Raw genomic sequence first — 22,813 nt, forward strand, 5'->3', positions numbered from 1 at the left:
TCAGTTAACACCATGCTGTAGTAACACCTTTGCTTAATTTTTTTCATAGAATGAAGATATAGTGTATTAAAACTACTGCTTTGGCAATAAGACACAGTAATCTAATAGATAATAAGTTGTTAAGTGACTCCAGTCTTAGGGTTTCTTATAGAACTCCAAAATAATATTTTAGGAGAAAATAAAAGGGTCTCATTCCTTTTTGAATATGTTGAATACTTGCTTCAGTCCTTTTATGTACTATATTACCTGAGGAACTGTAAGGTAAACAAAAGGGCTAGAAAATGGAAGCCTTCTAATTATTTTGAGAGATAACATGCATACAATAAAGTATAAAAAGTACACTGAATTTAAGTGTAAAGTCTATGATTTTTTACGTATGTGTATACTCATGTGGGAAACCCTGGTGACGTGGTGGCTAAGAGCTGTGGCAGCTAATCAAAAGGTCGGCAGTTCAAATCTGCCAGGTGGTTCTTGGAAACCCAGTGGGGGGCAGTTCTACCCTGTCCTTTAGGGCTGCAATGAGTCAGAATTGACTCCATGGCAACAGTTCGGGTTTTTTTTTTTTTTGGCTTTACACTCATATAACCACCACCAAAATAAAGATGCACAAAGCTTCCTGCACCCTGCAAGATTCCCTCAAGTCTCTTCTCAGTCTGTATACCCTCCCCAAGAGGTGATCACTGTTCTGACTTTTACAGCGATCAATTAGTTTTGTCAGTTCTTGAACTTCATGTAAATGGAGTCATACTCTTTAGTGTCTGGCTTCTTTTGATCAATATTGTATCTGTGATAGCCATGTTATTGCAGTTAATTCTTTTTTATGCTTATGTAAGTATTCTACTGTATGAACAATATAGTAATTCATTTCCATACTTACATGAAATAACCGCACTACTTAATAAGCAATTTCACTTAATTAATATACAAATATATATTTCAGCACTTTATCTTAGGTGGTTGACCATTTATGCATATTCTTTCATTCTTTTGGCAATATTTATTGAGCTGAGGGCAAATTAGACAAGAAGCAGTGACAATTCAGAAGAGAGAGATTAATCAGTAGAATAAATGAAGTCTAAGGATTCAGAGCAAAGTGGAAGGATTGTCTCATATTTTGGATGAGAAGGAAGTATGAAAGGATGATGTCTTAGTTATCTAGTGCTGCTATAGCAGGAATACCACAAGAGATGGCTTTAACAAACAGAAATGTATCCTCTCAGAGTCTAGTAGGCTACAACTCCAAATTCAGGGCGTCAACTCCAGGGAAAGCCTTTCTCTCTCTGTCGGCGCTGGAAGAAGGTCCTTGTCACCAATCTTGCCCTGGTTGAGGAGCTTCTGAGCACAGGGACCCTGGGTCCAAAGGACATGCTATTCTCCTGGCTCTTGTTTCTTGATGGTATGAGGTCCCCGTGTCTCTCTGTTCAATTCTCTCATTTATGTCTCAAAAGAGATTGGCTTAAAACAACCTAATCTTACAGGTTGAGTCCTACTTCATTAATATAACTACTGCTAATCCCACACCATTAACATCATGGAGGTAGGATTTACAACACGTAGGAAAATCATATAAGATGACAAAATGGTGGACAATCACACAATACTGGGAACATGGCCTAGCCAATTTGACACATATTTTTGGGGGACACAGTTCAACCCATGACAGATGGGTATAGATACAGGTGAATGTATGCGCTTGATTGAGGAGATTTGAAGGCAGATCTCTCTAAGGACTTCTGTTTTTTCTGTGAGACAGTAAAAAAACAAAATGTTAAATTAGCCATTATGGGAAATGGGAAAGAGAAGTCCCTAGGAAAACATAGAAGATATGTGTGATTAGCACTGAGAGCCTGATTAAGTTAAAGACCATGAATTGTTAGTGTTACTAAGGTCTGCCTTTGTGAGATTCTTCTACCAGTCTAGACAGCTTAGGTGTGGGTGTGGGTAATCTTGCTAGACTGATAATACAGAAAGACTTTAAAGGTATTGGCACGAGAATGATAGAAGTGCTGGACCACGAAACAGAAGCTGCCTAGTAAAGAAAGTGAAAACAGCAGGGATATGAAAGCCCCTATGGAAACGAAGAGCAAGTTGAGTAGGAGTCCACGAGTGAGAGAGCTGGAGAGATCCGGCCTTCGGACAGAGAGTGAGAGTAGAAGCAGTTGGGAAGCAGCGTTGGATAGTGAGGAGAATGTATCTGCCGAAAAAATCTTGTAGAAGCTCTAGGCCAGCGCTGCCCAATAGGACTTTCTGTAAGGATGGAAGTATCTCTGCTGTCTAGTAAGGTAGCCACTAGTCACATGTGGCTATTGAATATTTGAAACGTGGCTAGTGCAATTGAAGAACTGAAATTTAAGTTTTATTTAATTTTAATTAATTCAAATTAATGACTAAGGACTACCATATTGGACAGTGCAGTTTTAGACTGTTCATTTTACAGCTAAGAAACAGAGAGCCAGAAATGTTAAATGCTTCATTATTGATATGTGATAACCAAAGCCAAACCCACTGCCGTCAGGTTGATTCTGACTCATAGCGACTCTATAGGACAGGGTCGAGGTGCCACACAGGGAGGGGTTCCAAGGCTGTAATCTTTTTGGAAGCAGACTGCCACATCTTTCTCCCGTGGAGCAGCTGCTGGGTTTAAACTGCCGACCTTCTGGTTAGCAGCCGAGTGCTTTAACCACTGGGCTGCCAGGGCTCCTCTGTTGACATATAATGGGGGCAAAACTGGGACTAGAGTAATGATTGTAGAAACAGAAAACATTGAAAAATAACTCAGGAAGAATTTAAAAGACCTACTAATTAAATCAATTTGGAGTTTCAACCACTGATAATAATTATCAATATTATTAAAAATTAATAATTCCAAAGGTGCAAGCCAAGAAGTTTGAGAAGATAGGATGATTTTAATAATAGTGGACAAGATAGGAACTTGTGAGAAGGGAAGCAATTGATAAATTCAGATTTTGGTGCATTTGATCAAAGAGGAACTATTTTAGATTAAAAGAGGCAAAGATGACATAGCAAACATAGTGCACGGCCCGTGATTGAATTTTGGTTTGAATAAATCAGTTGAAAAGACATTTCTGGTTCAACTGAGGAGATATGAGTATTGACTGAGTAGATGATATTAAGGAGTTATTATTAGTTTTGTTAGGTGTGGTAATGTTATTGTGGTTATGTAGAAAATGTTCTTATTTTTTAGAGAGAAATAATAACATGGTTGGACATGAAATGCATGATATCTGTAGTCTTCTTTAAAATACAAAACAAACAAAAAAAAGCAATTAGGGCAAAATGTTAACATTGTTTAAATCTAGGAGATGAGTATATGAGTGTTCATTATGCTATTCTCTTTTCTTTTTATTACTAATTTTAAAAGGCCCTATGACAACTTTATAAAATCAGGAGCATTTTATGTAATTTTATTAATAATAAAAACTGACATTTATATAGCATTTTACAGTTTGGGGAGTATGCCATGTATTCGCTCCCCCAGTTCTCTGAGCGATATAGTGTCCCTGTTTTATAAACGGAGAGACTCCAACTCAGAGCTGTTAAGTATTTGCTTACTTGATAAGTAATTGACAGAGGCAGACCTAGAATTAAGATCTTCTGGCTCCCATTTGAATACTTATTCCATTATACCATAGGAGATACTTTATAAGTAGAATTAATTTTTATCTGAGAAGTTTGAAATATTTAAAAAATGAATATTTAAAAAATAATTGCCTTTAGCTTTGCCTTATGAGTGGAGAAATCATTCAGATGTCTTCTCAAATGAGCCTCATCTTTGAAACAATGGACCTCTCCCAGGCCTCAGTAAGTTCATAATTTAATACAACAGCTTTTTTTTTTTTTAACTTGTTCATTTATTCATTTACTCAGTCACTGAATATTTCCTATTATTTGTTAGATACTGGGTTCGGCACTGGGAATACAAAGGTAAATAAGGCACAGTATATGTTCATTTAGAGAGAATGAGAAGCATGCTAATAAATAATCCCAATAGAGAGCTACAGGTAAGTACTCTAAGAGTGTGGAGGAGAATAAGCACCCAAGTGGGGAGTGGGTACAGAAGGACCATGGAGCGTGTCTGAGTGTTGGACCTGGCTTTGAGGGAGGTGTAAGACTTCTCCAGGGAGACTGGTTGAGGCGGGGCATTATAATCATGACAAGAGGACATGTAAAAACATGAAGCCATGACATCATGGCATGTCCAGGGAACTGAGCAGCAAATGGTTTTCTGTATGGGAAAAGTCTAGTGTGTGAGACAGCCAGGTAAGCCCGGAGAGGTAGAGGAGCCAGACCATGCCAAGGATCCATGTAAGTCATGCCAAGAAGTAGCTGATAGTTGTCAGGTACCACTGGTATAAAAGCAGTATTGGAAAAATGAAACTTGTCTTTGTTTGTCTAGCCTGCCACTGTAAGCCGCTGTGGCATGATTTATTTGGAGCCCTCACAGTTAGGATGGGAACCACTTGTGTCTTCATGGTTGAATTCACTGAAGGGACCTCTGCATGAACCAGAATATCAAGCTCTTCTGCAAGAACTTTTTGACTGGCTAATACCGCCCACTTTAAGACTTCGTAAAAAAAAATGCAAGGTAACACTAATTCTCTGACTCACTCAAGTTTCTTTAATTTATATTCAACTTGACAAAGTCTCAAGTCACAATGGTAGGGTAAATAACAAAACTAGTTTCTCTTGAACGTTTATATTCACCTTTGGTTTCGTATTGATCGAGTTACAGCTGAATAACCCAACTCTTGGATGATATTATTTATTTAATGAGCCAATCTGTCATTTGGCTGAAAGGTGACCTCAGGGAGTAGTTTGAGTTCCAAGTTGAAAGAGTATCTCAGGGCAATAGCGTTGGGGGTTCATCTAATCTCTACTGGTCCAGCAAGCCTGGCCCTTTTTTCCAGCTAAATCCTTTGGCTAAAACCATAGCGAGTGTCTTAGTCATCTAGTGCTGCCATAACAGAAATACCACAAGTGGAGGGCTTTAACAAAAAGAAATTTATTTTCTCACAGTCTAGTAGGTTACAAGTCCAAATTCAGGGTGTCAGCTCCAGGGGAAGGCTTTCTCTCTCTCTGTTGATTCTGGAGGAAGGTCCTTGTCCTTAGTCCTCTCTGGTCAAGGAGCTTCTTAGATGCAAGGACCCGGGGTCCAAAGGATGCGCTCTGCTCCTGGTGCTGCTTTCTTGGTGGTAGGAGGTCCCAATTCTCTGCTTGCTTCCCTTTCCTTTTATCTCTTGAGAGATGAAAGGCAGTGCAGGCCACACCCCAGGGAAAATTCCTTTACTTTGGATCAGAGATATGGCCCGAGCAAGAGTGTTACACCCCACCCTAATCCTTTAACCACAGGCAGAGATTATGATTTATAACACATAGGAAAATCACAAAATGGAGGATAACCACACATGGCCTAACCAAGTTGACACATATTTTGGGGGGACACAATTCAATCCATTATAGTGACTAAGGTTTTTAAAATGCCAATCATTTTCCATATTTTAAAAGTATTTTAAATACATGCTTTTAAAAATTAAGTGATATTTAAAATTTTGTGAGAAACTTTTTACATATTGTATTAGCTTCCTAGGGCTTCAGTAACAAATTACCACACACTTGGTGCCTTAAAACAACAAATTTCTTCTCTCTTATGTCTGGAGGCCGGAAGTTCTAAATCAAGGTGTTGGCAGGGCCGAGCTCCCTCGGAAGACTCTGGGGAGAACCATTCCTTCTCTCTTCCAGCTTCTGGTGGCTCAAAGTGTTCCCTGGTTTGTGGCTGCATAACTCCACTCTCTGCCTCCATCTTTATGTGGCCTTCTTCTCTGTGTGTCTCTCCTTTATGTGTTTGCTGTAAGGACAGTTGTCAGTGGATTTAGGGCCTGCCTTTTAAAAAAAAATTTTTTTTTTTTACATTATCCAGGATTATCTCATCTTGGTCTTAATTATATCTGCCAAGACCCTTTTTCCAAATAAGATCACATTCACAGGTTCCAGGTACTAGGACATGGACATATTTTTTTGAGAGTTAACTGTTCACTTCACTGTATATGTTTATAAATGTAGCTTCTCCTGCCTTGACCATCTTTTCCTTCTTCACCAGCTAATGTTACCAGTTGCCAAAGTCACACAAAGGGTCCTTGTGTTTTCCTGAGTAAGAATACACATGAAAGACAAACTTTATCTTCAGCAAGCTTTATTTCACTTGAGTCAAGCAAAAGGAGTCAGCGGGGATCTAAGCCTCTCCAAAAGACTGACTCAAAAAGGGAAGCAAGGCTAACTTATGTGGGTTCGGTGGAGACAACAGAGTCATGAATATCTAGTGGGCTTCTTTCAAGGGGCGGGTAATTCTCAGAATTCATGTTAATTAGGTTGCCCCCGCATCTGGAATGCAAGATGGAACCCACTGATATTCAAGATGGAGCCCTCTTGGCAGCCCTTGGTGTCAGTTATTACAGGATGTAGCGCAAGCTCACTGATCTTTGGCACACATCACCATCTTAGGAGGGCTAAGGAAGGTTAAATGGCGGTCATACTTTGTTCTTCTGCACATGCGAGAGACTGTAAAGGGGAAAGGGGCTAGAAAAACACTGAGAAAAAAAAAAAAATTCACAGGTTGTTTCAGCCTTATCTCATATTGACAGGGTGTGGTTCTCGTTTACCCAACTTCTAGATGGGAATCTTTTAACAGTGCTTTTGTTCCGCCAGCACAGTTAACCCTATCTGTCTCAATAACTCACATTTTTCTTCCAAATTCAGCTTAACTATTACTTTCTCTGAGAAACCTTCCTTGACTTATATCTCCCCCCTTTCTGTCCCTGTCTTCTTCTCTGAGTCTAGACTAATTGTTTATCCCAAGTACTCTGGTAGTTCCCCCCGCCCCGCACCCACCCATACACCTTGGAATTCCTCTGCCATATCATTATTATGTCAAGTTATTTTTGTCTATTTAATTTCAGTATCGCTCTCTGTCAGAGACTATCTTTTATTTCCATATTCCCTAGCTTGGTAGATAGGTATATAATTTTTTTTATAGTTTTTCATAAATGTTTGTTGAATAGATGAATGAATAGCTGTTAGAGACTTCATTTCTGCTATCCCTAGAGCATTGTTTATTCTCTTACAGTAGCTAGTTTTCATTTGTCAGAGAATTTATAATAATATGTCATGTATAGTTATGTAATGTATGTGTTAAACTAAGATATTTGACAGATACTGTTTGCAAATGGCTCTTATCATACCTATAATTTAAATTATTTTAATTTTAGAAAGATCTTATGAAAACCATGGATGCTTTTGATCAGTTTTATAAAATGAAATATGTATCTTCTTTTATTCTCCAAATAAGTTGAAAATTAAGGAGGTATCTTATTCTTTTCACTTTGCAGGAACTGATTCCTACAAGCGATAGTAATGTGGTTGTATCTCTCACACGCCTCTTTGAAGTGCTACTCTGTCCTGTGGTAGAAAATGAACCTACCAGCAAGCACATTCGTGTTTGGATTATGGTTGGTTTTATACTTAATGTGATTTTAATTACATGAGAAATGTAATGGTACTTATATTGAGAAAGACATTATGAGATATTACATACAGAGCTGTTTTTTGGTGAGCAATAAAAGAATAGTTGAAGACATTAAAGTTGTCCTCACCTGGTATTCTGTTATTAAAAAGCACTTTAAAGAAAGTAAAATATATCAGAATGAGTCAAAACTGTCCTACTATTTATAAAAGGCCTAATTTGATAAACACTTAAGAAGGTAACCTTATATTAAGCCAGTATTGACTTAGTATGAATTGGCTGGGTTTTAATGTTAAGCCAGGATGTGGGCAGCAACAAGTTGGCTATGAAAAACCAGAAGTGGGCATCTAACCAGCTAGATGGAGTGTTGTAGGCAGAATCCATGGAAGACATAGGTAGATAGAAGTCAGTAGTTGTGGTTAGCTAATATCTGGAAGACAGAGAAGGCTAGCAAACAGGGCACTAGTGAGCAGACATTATTAAAGGCCAACCAAAAGAAAGAGATTTTTTGTTTTCTTCCCTGGTCTATGCTACTTTTCCATCCACTACCTTATTTCTAAGTTCCTTGATCCCTCTCCTCCACTCAGACTACCTTTTTGTCTACTCTGTGGCAATGGAAGCTCCTTCCCATTGCTTTCCCTTCACCCTGTTGACACAGAAAATCTTCTACCCCAAACATCTCACATTCTAGAGTTCCCTACTAAACTTACTTTCCTCTTCCCTTTTCACCCTTACTTCCCCAGCCTTTAAAAGAAATTGAACAGACATGTTACCTTTTTATAAAATAAAAGTATCTAGGAATAGTTTGTCTACATAACCTTCGATTTATGTATTTCCTGAAAATTTTCACTTTGTTGATAAACTCCAAACATTTTTGCAAAGGTTCAGAATGATTTTGAGGTAAATGATTGAGGAATTTCTCTTTTAAAATATACTTGATAGATTTATTTTTTGACTAGGTAAGGCATATACCTAGAGTAAAATTCAAAAGGCAGGAGTAGATTTTCCATTCGTCCCAGTCCCTCAGCCACCCTCAAGGCAACCACTATTATCAGTGCCTTACTTAGCCTTCAAGAAGTATTTTGTGCACACACAGGAATATACTCTTCTGTATGTATACATTTTTTGCACCTATATTTGCATACTATATGTACTGCTTTATACCTTTTTTTCATTTGTAATATACCTTGGAGATTGTTCCATATTAGTTCTTATAGAATTACCTTATTTTTTTAACAGCTGCATGTATTCCAGTGTATGTTTTTCATAATCCAATAAGCAGACGCCTATTGAAGAACATTTGGGTTGCTTCTGATCTTTTGCTATTACAAGTAGTGCAGCAGTGAATATCTTGTACATATATCATTTTCACAGGTGGGAATATATTAGAGGATAAACTCCTGGAAGAGAAATTCCCAAGTATATGGCATGTGAATTTTTAAATTTTGGTAGGCCATTTGCCAGGGAAATGACTTTTTATGGAACTTAGCTATGCTCCATCCCCCTTTATTTGTAAATAGGACCTTGTCCAAGTAGGTTGACCAGGCCCTGCTACCGTATTTTTGTGCAAATAATGCATGCCTTCTACGTTTGTCAACCATGCCCTTCCTAACAAGGCATTTTCATAAGCACTACTATGCCAATTTTTTTTTAAGGTTGCTGTTAAAAAAAAAAAGATCATAGCATGCCTACAAAACCACCTCGCCGGGGAGGGCATGGTTGGCAAACAAATGTAGAAGTCACGCGCTATTTGCGTAAAAATACGGTATGTTAAATTTTTATCTAAGGTTTTTTATTTCTTTTAAAATAATTGCTTTGAATTAAATTCTTCTTCATTTTTTTTCCACCACAGGCTTGCTTTATATTCTCTTTGATCTGGTCTGTTGGGGGAAGTTGTGATACAGATGGTCGCATTGTTTTTGACGCCTTCATAAGACCAGTCATACTGGGAAAAGATGAAGAATACCCAGTGCCACAATCTGTGGGTAAATGGGAATGTCAGTTTGATGAAAAAGGCCTGATCTATGACTACACCTATGAGGTATGACCTAAAATACCTGACAAGATAAAATATAAAGTGCAAAGACTTAGATCAGCAGACAAAACTCCTGGGTTCCTACCTTAGAGGAATTTTGACTCCTCTGGTGAGCTTCTAGTCCTCTCTTTAATTTCTCCTCTTATAACTTATGGGAAGTGTAGATAAGAATATCTATATTTTTTGACGAGCAGGCTTTATGAATATTATATAATTCAATATTTAAATTAAATTTATTTTCTCCGTTTTACAAAACAATTCACAAAAGGATTTTTTTAACTACAAATATTTGAATAATCATTTGATTCATACAAATTTTCCTTAAAGAACCATAACAAGAGCTTTAGTAATAATTTTGCCTAAATCTCAAGTTTCATAGGTAAAGAAACAAACCTAGAAATGTGAGTGGCTAGCAGAACCAGAACTTCAAGCCAGCTCTTCAGACTGCCAGTGTAGGATTCTTTCCCCAAACCATGGTAGCTTAGAATTTTAAGAATGCAGCTAGAGAGTTTGATCATCCTTAGTCAGAGTGGGAAATCAGTTGGAAGATTCGAATGTTAAGAGGACATAACAGCAAAATTATATGAATTTCTAAATAAGTGTTGAATTTGTGATAACTAATTTTCATTAAGTTCTTCTAGTTATTGTTAAAAAATAAAAAAATTAACCTAAAGAAGAACATGTATTTCTTAACTTGGGTGATGGATTCATGGGTGCTTGTTTTATTAATCTGCTTTATGACTTAAAAATGTTACAAACCTTCTTTTGTATGAATTGAATATTTCATAGTAAGAAGTGGAAAAGAGTAAAGTTTTTAAAAACAAATATAACAGAGTAAGTGTTGAAAAGAGCTTTTCAGATATAACAAGTGCATAATTATAGTATTTTAAAAATTTTGTTCTCTTGTAGTTGAAAAACCGAGGTCGCTGGCTCCACTGGAATGAATTAATTAAAAGTACTAATTTAGGAGATAAACACGTCAAGATTCAAGATATCATAGTCCCTACGATAGACACAATTAGATATACGTTTCTTATGGATCTGAGTATTACCTATGCAAAGTAAGGAACTCTGCTGTAAATATGTATCTAACTTAACAGCGCCATTCTTACAGGATCATACAGTTTTCAGTTGGCATATTAGGTCATCCACTCAAAGGCTCAGTGTACTCTTGAATGATTAGACTGACCAGGATGTACATTCTTCCATTATAGTTAGCATTTTTCAAATACATCCTATGCCAGTTTGGATTCCATAACTCAAGATGAATATGAAAAACTTAGACGTAAGTCAGAAGGGTACATTAAAAAGAGCACATAAAACTGATCAAAAGCTTAGGCATGTACCATATCAATACCAACCTTCTAATAACATTTTTGTAGTTACCTTTCTTTTAAAATATTAGGCATAAAATGTATCATTAATACTAAAACTAGACAAACTTATGTAATATGCATAAATGTCATGGTTTGTTTTTGATAAAGAACATGTTTCTCAGTGAATTTTGTGACAATTTTATCTTGTTTAACTAAAAAAATAAAGAGGGAAAATTATTTTATCCCAGTTTTGTACCTGTACTTGCATTTCTTCATTTAGACGCTAATACTTGCATTTCTTCATTTAGACGCTAATATTAAAAACTTCCTTAGGCGAGGAAGGCAGCTATCAATTCTGTAAGATTCCTGATGCAGGAGTTCTTTTGTGCCATGAATCTTTTGTCAAAATAATGCTTTTAAATTAATAAATACAAACACACAATTACAAAGGAAACCATTTATATTGCAATAAACTTATTAAAATATTAAACAAATTTGGGCTACAGAAATAATATATGTCCTTTCTTATTAACACATTAAATAATAAGATCCAGCAGTGGGTCAGATGAGTATTGTAATTTTAAAGAAATAACGGCGTAAGTGATGTTTTTGAGATATCTGTAAAAATTGGAAAGTTGAGGATAATATCTTTGATTTCTGTGGGTGACAAAGATACAGATACTGTTAATACAAATGCTACATTTTAGTTAGAGGAGAGTGAAAATTAGAGATAGACCCTTTTTGCCGTCCAGATTCACAGATTTCCCTGAATTCTAAGTAGCCCCCTAACTGATCCATGTACCCCAAGTTAAGAACAGTATTTTATTTTTTTTAATTATTTTAATAAATAGCTTTTCATAACATGAGTGTTAGACTGGGACACATAGGATGAATTCTCAGAGGTCACTTAGTTCCAAAAGAATTTTAATTTTGTGTTTATACTTCCATGATACAGTGATTTTGAAAATTAATATTAGTATAATTTGGGTCGCTTACATGACCCCTTATACTGGATACTGCTGGTGAATTTCAGCGCCAGCCCCTGTTTTCGTGTTTGTGTATTGTGTCGCCCCAGGTTATCACTCAGGGTGACAGCGTTTCATTTTTAGTGAAGCATTTTTCAAGCTGGGATTCCCAGGGTTCTGTGAACATAAACTCATGTGATTTTTCTCCTTTTAAAGCTGGTTATGATCATTCAAGGATGTGAAACCTTGCTTGAGGCCCCACTGAATGAGGAATTCCTTACAGCTTGCTTTTATAGGAATACTTTCAGTTAGCAACTTTGACTTGAGTCTAAAGTGCTATTGACAGGTACACATAATTGTTAACTTTAACATTCACTGTCATTCAGTTTATCGTAAAAACATTGTGCTATTAAGATTGCTGTAACGGCCTAAACCTGTGACTGCCATCACCTTTTATTCTATTCTACAATGACAGCCCCATGCCTGTTCACCTAACTAAAAAGTACAAACATGCCACTTGTCTGAGGAAGCACACTTTGGCTTTCTTGTTTGTAAAACTATGCATGTTATTGCTTGTTTTGTGTGTGTGTGGCTTTTTTTTCTTCAGATAGTGATGTTACATCTGTTCAGATAATAGATTACTATTAAAGTATCTGCAACAGCAAGCAAAAATGTGTGCCAATCCTTACTTTCACCAGTGTTTCATGAAATAACGATTACAGATAAAAATGTGAGTTTTTAGATGAAAGTGATTTGATCATTATTTAAGTTTTCCACTAACTCCAGCTTCCTTTAGGAGAAATCTACTCTAACTTTTTTCTGTTTTGAATGATATGTTCATTGTTTTCATAAAGGCCGCTGCTTTTTGTGGGTCCAACGGGTACAGGAAAATCAGTGTATGTGAAGGATAAGCTAATGAATCACCTGGAAAAGGACCTGTACTTTCCTTTTTATGTTAATTTCTCTGCACGGACCAGTGCCAATCAGGTTCAGGTTAGTTTAAAGCCAGAAACACGGGTCTGTAATTATTAATTTTTGCTTAATTTGGTAAGTGTTTAAAACTGTATCTTAAATGAGCAGCTGTATAAATCTTCAATGAGTTAAATAAAACTTTAAAACCTTTATTTGGGGAGTTACAGGCAAGTTTTAAAATTGAGTTTTTTTTTATTGTGCTTTAGATGGAAGTTTACAGCTCAATTTCTCATACAAAAATGTATACACATATTGTCATGTGACCCTAGTTGCAATCCCTGTAATGTGACAGCACACGCCCCCTTTCCACCCCAGGTTTCCGTGTCCATTCAGCCAGCTCCTATCCCTTTCTGCCTTCTCATCCCGCCTCCGGCAGGAGCTGCCCGTTTAGTCTTGAGTATCTACTTGAACTAAGAAGCACATTCTTCACAAGTATTATTTTATGTCTAATCTTTGTCTGAAGAGTTGGCTTCTGGAATGGTTTTAGTTCTGGGTTAGCAGAGAATCCAGGGGCCATGTCTTCTGGGTTACTCTAGTCTCAGTCAAACCATTAAGTCTGGTCTTCTTATGTGAATTTGAGCTCTGCACCCCACTTTTCTCCTGCCCTGTCAGAAACTCTCTGTTGTGTTCCCTGTCAGGGTGGTCATTGGTGGTAGCCAGTCACCATCTAGTTCTGGTCTCAGGGTGATGGAGTCTCTGGTTTATGTGGCCCTTTTGTCTCTTGGGGCTATTATTTTCCTGGTTCTTCATTCTCCTTTGCTCCAGATGGGTTGGAAAAAATTGATGCATTTTAGATGGCTGATCGCAAGCTTTTAAGACCCCAGATGCCACTCACCAAAGTGGAATGCAGAACACTTTCTTAATAAACTTTGTTATGCCAGTTGATCTAGATGTCCCCGAAAACTACGGTTCCTAGACCCCCACCCCTACTACTCTGCCCCTCAAAGTATTTGGTTGTGTTCAGGAAACTTGTTAGCTTTGGTTTAGTCCAGTTGTACTGACTTCTCATGTATTGTGAGTTGTCCTTCCCTTCACCTAAGATAATTCTTATCTACTGTCTAGTTAGTGAATTCCCCTGTCCCTCCCTCTCCACCCCCGTAACCATCAAAGAATGTTTTCTTCTGTGTTTAAACCTTTTCTTGAGTTCATGTAATAGTGGTCTCATACAATATTTGTCCTTTTGTGACTGACTAATTTCACTCAGCGTAATGCTTTCCAGATTCATCCATGTTGTGAGATGTTTCAGGGATTCCTCATTGTTATTTATTGTAAAAAAAAATTTTTTTTTTTAATATTCCATTCGACTCGATGGCAACGGGTTTTTAGTATTCCATTGTGTGTATATACCATAATTTGTTTATCCGTTCGTCTGTTGGTGGGCACCTAGGTTGTTTCCATCTTTTGCTATTGTGAACAGTGCTGCAGTGAACATGGGTGTAGATGTATCTATTCTTGTGATGGCTCTTATTTCTCTAGGATATATTCCAAGGAGTGGGATTGCTGGATTGTATGGTACTTCTTAAAATTAAGTTTTAATGACAAGCAGTTTAGAGGACATTTTTGCATTAATACTTATACCTTTTTTTAGCCTGAGAAAAAGCAACAGTGTTTTGTTTTGTTTTTTAACTGGGGAAGGAAGTGTGCGTGTGTGAGAAAGAGAGAGCCCACATAATTCATACTTTTCAGTTGCTCTTATAGACTCCTACATGGTCCTTGGGGGCATTTGTTGCTCGGTGCAACCCTGCCAGTGAAAGATCTTCCAATCCATGTGTCCTATTGTGTGACCTTTTGTGATATAAACTGTGCAACTGTGCATTCCACCCTTCACCCCGAAATGTGCTAAGATGAAAGTCCTGCATGAGACCTTTCTAGTCACCACTTTTATCATTCATTCTTAAATTTATACCTGTCCGTTCTCTCCTGACTTAGGGATCTCATTTCTGTTGTTTTAAGCCTGTAGAATGCACTTAACTTCAGAATCTTACAGATTTAGAGCTTCTTTCCTATAGGGCTTTATTTGTACAAAAACAATAATTTTGGTATTCGTTTTTGCAATGGACAAGGGAGCTCTAAAAATATCAGAAATATCTATGTCAGCTATAAAAAAATTGCTAGAGGTTGTAAAGATTGCTGCTTTTAAATATTAAGCTAAAGTTAATATTCAGTGAGAAAAATATTTTTAAAGAATGTATATGAGTATACTGTATATATGAGTACAAACGCACACATGCAGTATATATGTTATGTAACAATTCTGAGCACATAGTAAGATTTCAATAAATGTTGTTTGAGAGATGCTGAATATGAAGTTTAGTATGACCCTTAAAATGATACAAGTAAATGCACAAACACACATAGTACTCCTTAGCATCATTTCCTTACATAATTAGACTGTTAAATTCTCTTTTCCTGTTGCTAAGTATGGCTTTTTATGTTATGTCAGTCATTGCTAAATTAAGCAAGTGGTAACCATTACAGATAAAAATCTTACGGATTTTGGCAGCATAGGTCTTTCTTATTAACACTGTTTTAACATAAGCAATGATGACAAGTTCATAACTCATTTATAGATCAATACACCACTCTTTCTTCTTTACATTTTAGAACATTATTATGGCTAGATTGGATAAAAGACGCAAAGGAGTTTTCGGACCACCTATGGGAAAGAAGTGTATAATTTTTATAGATGATATGAATATGCCTGCATTGGAGAAATACGGAGCTCAGCCTCCTATTGAATTATTACGACAATTTTTTGACTGTGGAAACTGGTAACTATTTAATTGAAGTCTTGATAAGCCATGATGAAGTCATATTTTGCTCTCATTTTATATTTTAGTTTCTCAAAGCAAAATATATTTTTCAAGCTATTTTGGGAAGAAAATGGTTGCTCAGATTTTCTTATACAGAAATCTTTGGAAGACTTTTCTCTATCTTTTTGTGCCATTTTTCCTCTTAATGCGTGAGTTAGACAAATGGGATGAATAATTCAGTGTTGGAAATGTACTTATTCAATAATATAGTAAATTCTTTCTTTTTGACTACCTTCAATTATTAAAAATAACTTACAGATAAGATCTTTCAAAGTACCGCTCCCCCAGGACCGAGAATTTGTGGATAGTCTCAACCTAAGTAACCATAATCAGCACTTATGTTTCTACCATTTTTAACTCTGAATTTTCTGTGAGTACTTGGAACCACCCTATCTTTGAGATGGCTTGGTTTTGACAGCAGTTTCATAAATTACCTTTCCACTCCTTCCATCCCCACGATGGTGACATGATCAGTTTCCAATTCATAAGACATTATATCTTTTAGTTAGGATTAATAATTCTTCATTTCCTCCTCATAAATATAGCTTCCTATTCCCCATATACCAGGTTTTTACCTCAAAGCAAGGACAGACTAATTTTGAACCTAAACCATTTTGAAGCTACATTTTTGTTATTACTGCAGGCTCTTGGAATCCTGCCTCCCAGAGATCACTGGTTTAACAGCATGCTCCCTATTCCTCCAGGTCTTTTCCTTCATAAACATAAATTTTATTTTACAAAAATAGGATCATATTACACATACTGTTTTGCCACTTATTTTCACTTAAATGGGAGTCTTAAACCTGTATCCATATCAGTGCATATTTGTCTATCTCAGTCATTTTGTTGGTTCTTAATACTATTTAGTTTTGTAGATTTTGCTGTAATTTACGTAGTCAGCCCAATATTGATTGTTATTAGAGTTGTTTCCAAGAAACTAAATTATATTTTCATACTTTCCTAGTGTGTCTTAGACTAAGGATTGGCTGTATCGATTTCTCTCCTGTTTTTTTTTTTCCCAAGAGCTTCAATAATGGCCTGTTGGAAATAGTCACCGTTTCAGTCTGAGTGGCTCTAACTAAATTGTGCTGCTCAGATACTTCTTTCTGGTTAAAACTTCTCTGAGTCTTTATTATTGCCTTTCTCTGTAACAAAAGTGTATGGTCCTAGTACCAGTAGATGTCCTCATGTGCTCTGAAGATAAAGTTTGAGATGAGGAAAAGAAAATCAGGACCTTGCTGTGACTAGGGTGATTATATAACTTTTGTTAAAACTGAGGCATGTATGAGAGTAAAAGGCAATATTATTAATAATTACTCCAGGACAGCAGGCACAAAAAACAATTATTCTAGGCAAAATGGAACATATGATCACCTTCCCTATAACAAGCAACAAAAAGGATTGGTCACTCATCCATGTTTCTAGATTTGGAGTAAGAAAAGGAAAAGTGAAGAATGGAATTAGAAGGGAGAGTAGGAGGAAGGAAGGGGAAGGGCAGCAGAAAGAGACATTCTAGATACCCAGAATCTGAGCAGCAGAATTGGTGTCACTGAAAGGAGGAGTATAGCTTTAGAAAGGAAAAAAAAAAAAACAAAAAACTTCTACTCCAAGCATTATTCCTTTAGGGAAGGTGAGATCAGATTAAGTTTCTAGGGAGATTTATAATTCATTCCATCGTATTGGCTTTGTCATTGATTTTCAAATTTTTATGTGCTTTCAAGGTATGACCTTAAGGACACGAGTAAAATCACATTGGTTGACATTGAGCTGATTGCAGCCATGGGCCCTCCAGGTGGTGGAAGAAATCCAGTCACTCCCCGTTTTATTAGGCATTTCAACATCTGCACTATTAATACCTTTAGCGATGAAACCATGGTCCGTATTTTCTCATCAATTGTAGCATTCTACCTTAGGACTCATGAATTTCTTCCAGAGTACTTTTTAATTGGGAACCAAATTGTCAATGGGACAATGGAGGTGAGCAAATGATGCTATAAAAAATGTTTTGATGTTACTTATTTCTCTCATTTTGTTCCAGTGGGTTTTTTTATTTCTCTCATTTTGTTCCCCCCCTCCCCTTTTTTTTAAACATTATTCCCGTCAGCCATCTACTTGGGTCTTCAGTAGCAGAGAAGCTGTTTAGAAGACTTGAGAACAGGAATTCATAGGTTTTGAAATTCGGGTATCTCACTGGGATTGAGCTCTGACTGCTACTTCCTAGCTATATAACTTTGAGCAAGTAATTTGATCTTCAGTGGCTCAGTTTTTTAATCACTAGAATGAGAAGTGATACCTATTTCACAAGGTTGTCATTAGGGAATCATCCAGAACACAATGTGCCACGTCATAGGTGTTTCCCTAATTGTTAGGTTCCTGTTGTTATTAATTGCCCTGGCCGTCCCATGTGTGCAGAGTAGAGCTGTGCCCCATAGGGTTTTTAAGGCTGTGACCTTTTGGAAGCAGATCACCAGGCCTGTCTTCTGAAGTGCCTCTGGGTGGGTTCGAACAGTCAGCCTTTAGGCTAGTAGTCAAGTGCTTAACCATTTGTGCCACAAAGGAACACCTTGTTAGTTTCCTACTCTGCTATTTATTAATTTTCCTTTCTCTCTTCCCTCCCTTCATGTCTGTCTTAGAAAAAAAAAAAAAAACCTAAAACTTTAGCAGCTTATGAATATCTTACTTATTAACCAGATCATATAACTTAGGAGTAGCAGTGAAAGAAAAAAATAATAAAGGAAAATAAATTAATAAAAGAAAATACAAGGCTGAAAACAGAAAACAAGACTGTTGGTGTGGCCAAAGAGCAAGACTTACTTACTCAGGGTGTGTTATCTGCCTCTGCACAGAGGTCAGAGCCAGCCTTATTGCTAATTGTTTAAGGGGAAAAATGCATTTAAAGGTAACCCAAACCAAAACCATTGCAATCGAGCCAATTCCAACTCATAGCAACCATATAGGACAGAGTAGAACTGCCTCATAGAGTTTCCAAGGAGCGCCTGGTGGATTCAAACTGCCAGCCTTTTGGTTAGCAGCCGTAACGCTTAACCACTATCCCACCAGGGTGTCCATACTAGGTTTATATACTGTACAATTTTCCAAGCCAATATAATTTAATGGGGTAAACAAAATATTTTGTATTATATAATATTTGTTATATGGCTTTGCTGATTATAAGCATTTTTGCTTTGTTGCTTTTTTCATATTCAGGTATATAAACAATCCATGGAAAATCTCTTGCCCACTCCCACCAAATCTCATTATACTTTCAACTTGCGTGATTTTTCACATGTCGTCCGGGGCTGCCTGCTCATTGAAAAAGATGCTGTGGAGAGCAAGCACACCATGATCCGTCTGTTCGTGCACGAGGTGCTCCGAGTGTTCTATGATCGCCTCATTAATGACAGCGATCGGAGCTGGCTGTTCAACTTAACGAAAAGTGTTATAAAGGACCATTTTAAAGAATCATTTGATGGTATCTTTTCACATTTGAGGAAAGGGAACGCACCAGTAAGTACATTTGATGATTTAAAAAATATTAAGTTAAAACAGTGTAATAGCATGAATTGTTAAAATCAATTAACTTCTCTTTTAAAAATATTATTGCTCCTCGGTAGAGAACCCCTGAGGGAGCAGGAGATAAGTGGGATGCAGACCCCAAATTCTCATAAAAAGACCATACTTAATGGTCTGGATGTGACTAGAGGAATCCCGGCGGTCATGGTCCCCAAATCTTCTGTTGGCACAGGACGGGAACCATCCCCGAAGACAATTCATCAGACATGAAAGGGACTGGACAGTGGGTGGGAGAGAGATGCTGATGAAGAGAGAGCTAATTATATCAGGTGGACACTTGAGACTGTGTTGGCATCTCCTGTCTGGAGGGGGGATGGGAGGATAGAGAGAGTTGGAGGCTGCCAAAGTTTTCACGAAAGGAGAGACTGGAAGGGCTGACTCATTAGGGGGAGAGCAAGTGGGAGTAAGGAGTAAGATGTATATTAACTTATATGTGACAGACTGACTTGATTTGTAAACGTTCACTTGAAGCTCAATAAAAGTTAATAAAAAAAAATATTATTGCTCCTTAATGATCAGATCCTTTTAAATTACGTTATAGATAGGTATTTATCTTGAGAAGATTTGCCTTCAGAAGAAATTATGTAATACAGAAGTTATTTAAATAATAAACTCTTACATTATAGGGGATTAAATGATACAGTAGATGTAAAGTGCTTAACACGGTGACATCCCTTAGTAACAACTCATAAATGGGACTCACCCATTTATAACTTCTTTAGCCTCTGACAAAAACAAAACAAAACTTACAGGATAGGAAAAAAGCTCTTTTTAAAAATTTTCTAAATATGTAATATAATTTCAGGTATTAATTTTACAAATGTATCATTTACTATCCTAATGTTTAAACAATTATTTAATTGATAATCAGGTCATTAAACCTTTTAAAATCTTTACTCCCATAACATGGATGGAATAAAATTTGGTGTAATGTTTTCTTAAATTTATTTTGAGATATGTCTTAAGTTTTGTAATTTGCTGGTTTCCATGTTATAGGTAACTGAAGAGAATTTAAGAAATCTCATGTTTGGTGACTATATGAATCCTGACCTTGAAGGAGACGAGAGAGTTTATGTTGAAATTCCAAACATTCATGTTTTTAGTGACGTTGTGGACCAATGCTTAGATGAATACAATCAAACTCACAAAACAAGAATGAATCTTGTCATTTTTAGGTACCTACATTCAATATTGCCCTAGGGTAAAGTCACCACAAAGTTACAGTAAAGTAAAAAAGATGTTATTTGGCATATGCCCAAAGAGGCAAAAGTGGGAAACGGACAAGCATGTGCCAGAACCATGTCTGCCCGAGTCCAAGGAACGTTACAGAATCATCAGTATATGTTGACATTACAAATGGCTGAAATCATTGAAAGTTTCACCTTTTTGCAGATTAGCTTAAAACTGCTAAATCACTGTGATTCTACATTTTGAATTGTCTTTCTTAATAATCATCGGTACAACTTTCAGTAATGACAGTTAGGAGTGTCTTCATTGGTCCAACAGATCTCACCATTAACTAAACGCTAATAGAAAAAGATGGAGTCCAATAGAAAAAGATAAGAGTGGAAAATATGTGGGTCTTTTGTGCTCTAAGATTGTTTATATGAAAAGTTCCCTGAAGGATGTGTTCCAAGATTGTCCTAGCTACTGTTTTTATACCTCAGGGCCCAGTTGAGGTGTCCTTGTGAGTCCTCTTCACTCCAGCTAGGTCACATTCTTTATACTCAAGGACAGGAAATAAGTGCTCCAATTTTAACTTCTAAGTTAGTATCGATGCTTGTAATTGCTATTTGTAAAATTTTATTATGAAATACTTAAAACATACAAAAAGACATAAAGAAAAATACAGTGAACATGTACCTTTAGGGTTGTCAAACTTCATAAGTTTTGTCAGACTAAGGTATTTCATTGTGGGTTTAGTTTAAATTTCCCTAATTACTAGCCAGGTGGAATGTCTTTTCTGAATTTGTTATTTTTTAGGTCGCTGTAGTTTTCTATTTTTTCCCACAGAAATCCTATTAAGAGATTAAAGAAATACATTTAGTAAAATCACTAGTATATTATCAGTATTAGCAGTTAGGATAGCATTTTATTTATATAATTTAAGTATTGCATTTCCTAAATTTGTACTTTTAATTACTTTTCCTTTGTATCAAATGATCCAATTGTAATTGCTTTTGAAAAAAATCATACTTTTTTACAGTAAACTTTTTAAGATTGGGATAGTAACATATTGGACAACAAAGTCTCATCCTTCTGGGAAAGTAGAACAACACTATGTGTAAATATACATTCATGTGTATATTGTCGTGAATAACAGATGGCTATCTCATGGTAGGTATGTATTGGAACACTTGTCTCGGATATGTCGGATCCTAAAGCAGTCTGGTGGAAATGCTTTGCTTGTTGGATTTGGAGGAAGTGGTCGTCAATCTTTAACTCGGTTGGCTACATCCATGGCAAAAATGCAGATTTTCCAACCAGAAATTTCCAAGAGCTATGGTGTGAATGAGTGGAGAGAGGATTTGAAGGTAAAAGTACCTGTGAAGAGGGCGCTGGCCTGTATAGCTGTGGACTGAATACATTGGTGATGATGGTAGTGCTATTCATAGAGCACCTGCTGTGTGCTCTGACCGCTGTCCTAAGTGCTTCACACACATGATCTCATTCTGTGTATATAACAATCCAGTCTAGCAGGTCTGGTTGTCTCTGTGTTTTCCCCCATGAGAACGTGAGGCTGAGGGAAGCTGGATTTCTAAACCAGGTCTTATTCACTACATTATTACAACAGCAGCCGCTGATTCTATCTTTATTCTGGTTCAGGGAGGCCTTACTTCAGGTAATTTTATGTTTTCCTGCAGACTTAAATGTGAACCTTGTTGTGATGTGATGATAATGTCATTAGTGTTGTTCAATCTTAGTGACTTTGGAACTGTGTTGGTTTCCCAGTAACCAACAAAACAGTGGAGTGCATTCTTGGAGTTTTATCCTCATGTGTCTGGGGCTCTGTAGGCACTAGTGGAGAGATGACTCAGAATGAAAAAAGAAGGGAGACATGATATTGTTGGACTTTTCCCACTTTCACTGACCCTTTCATCCTAAATCTCCCCATCCTAAAATTTAGCACAGAGAAATGGGCTTTTATTGGCCACTTGCACGGAGGAGTGGTCGAATCCAAGCGTATAGCAGAGAGGTCTACATAAACAGGGAAGGAAAAGTTACATTTACATGGTTTTTTTTTTTTTTTTTCCTGCTCAGACTTCAGAGGAAAAATTTTGATGCATTTACTACCAAATAAAATAATGGACTTAGAAAGCCACTTACTATAGTAGAAAGACCATGAACTTTAAAGTCAGACAGACTCAGTTTTAATTCCTACTTTGCATGTCTTTGTAACTATGTTATAGTGGGCATATTATGAAATCTTTTTCTGTGCTTTAGTTTCTTCATTTATAAGGTTTGGATAATACCACCCATTTCACAGATTATTGTGATTAAGTTATTTAATATATGTAAGGTTCTTGGCAGTGTGCTTGGCATATAAATAGTATTTTGAAAGTGTTAATTCTTTTTTCTTTTCCATTTGGCAACAGTTTCAC

The 22,813-nt window shown here is 36.7% G+C and overlaps 1 protein-coding gene across 1 annotated transcript in view; it reads left to right on the forward strand.

Annotated features, from left to right (window-relative positions):
• The window catches only part of DNAH12 (dynein axonemal heavy chain 12), a 212,477-nt gene that overhangs the window by 87,622 nt on the left and 102,042 nt on the right, over window positions 1-22,813 (forward strand). Inside the window, exons 33-43 of the mRNA XM_064274342.1 lie at window positions 3,739-3,822; window positions 4,418-4,606; window positions 7,404-7,523; window positions 9,390-9,578; window positions 10,482-10,633; window positions 12,708-12,846; window positions 15,430-15,596; window positions 17,360-17,615; window positions 18,846-19,145; window positions 20,208-20,386; window positions 21,553-21,745. Of these exons, the coding sequence (XP_064130412.1) occupies window positions 3,739-3,822; window positions 4,418-4,606; window positions 7,404-7,523; window positions 9,390-9,578; window positions 10,482-10,633; window positions 12,708-12,846; window positions 15,430-15,596; window positions 17,360-17,615; window positions 18,846-19,145; window positions 20,208-20,386; window positions 21,553-21,745 (1,968 nt within the window). The remainder of the gene's footprint in view (window positions 1-3,738; window positions 3,823-4,417; window positions 4,607-7,403; window positions 7,524-9,389; window positions 9,579-10,481; window positions 10,634-12,707; window positions 12,847-15,429; window positions 15,597-17,359; window positions 17,616-18,845; window positions 19,146-20,207; window positions 20,387-21,552; window positions 21,746-22,813) is intronic.

The sequence above is a fragment of the Loxodonta africana genome, chromosome 22, assembly GCF_030014295.1.
Source record: "Loxodonta africana isolate mLoxAfr1 chromosome 22, mLoxAfr1.hap2, whole genome shotgun sequence".
NCBI classification, from domain to species: Eukaryota; Metazoa; Chordata; class Mammalia; order Proboscidea; family Elephantidae; genus Loxodonta; species Loxodonta africana.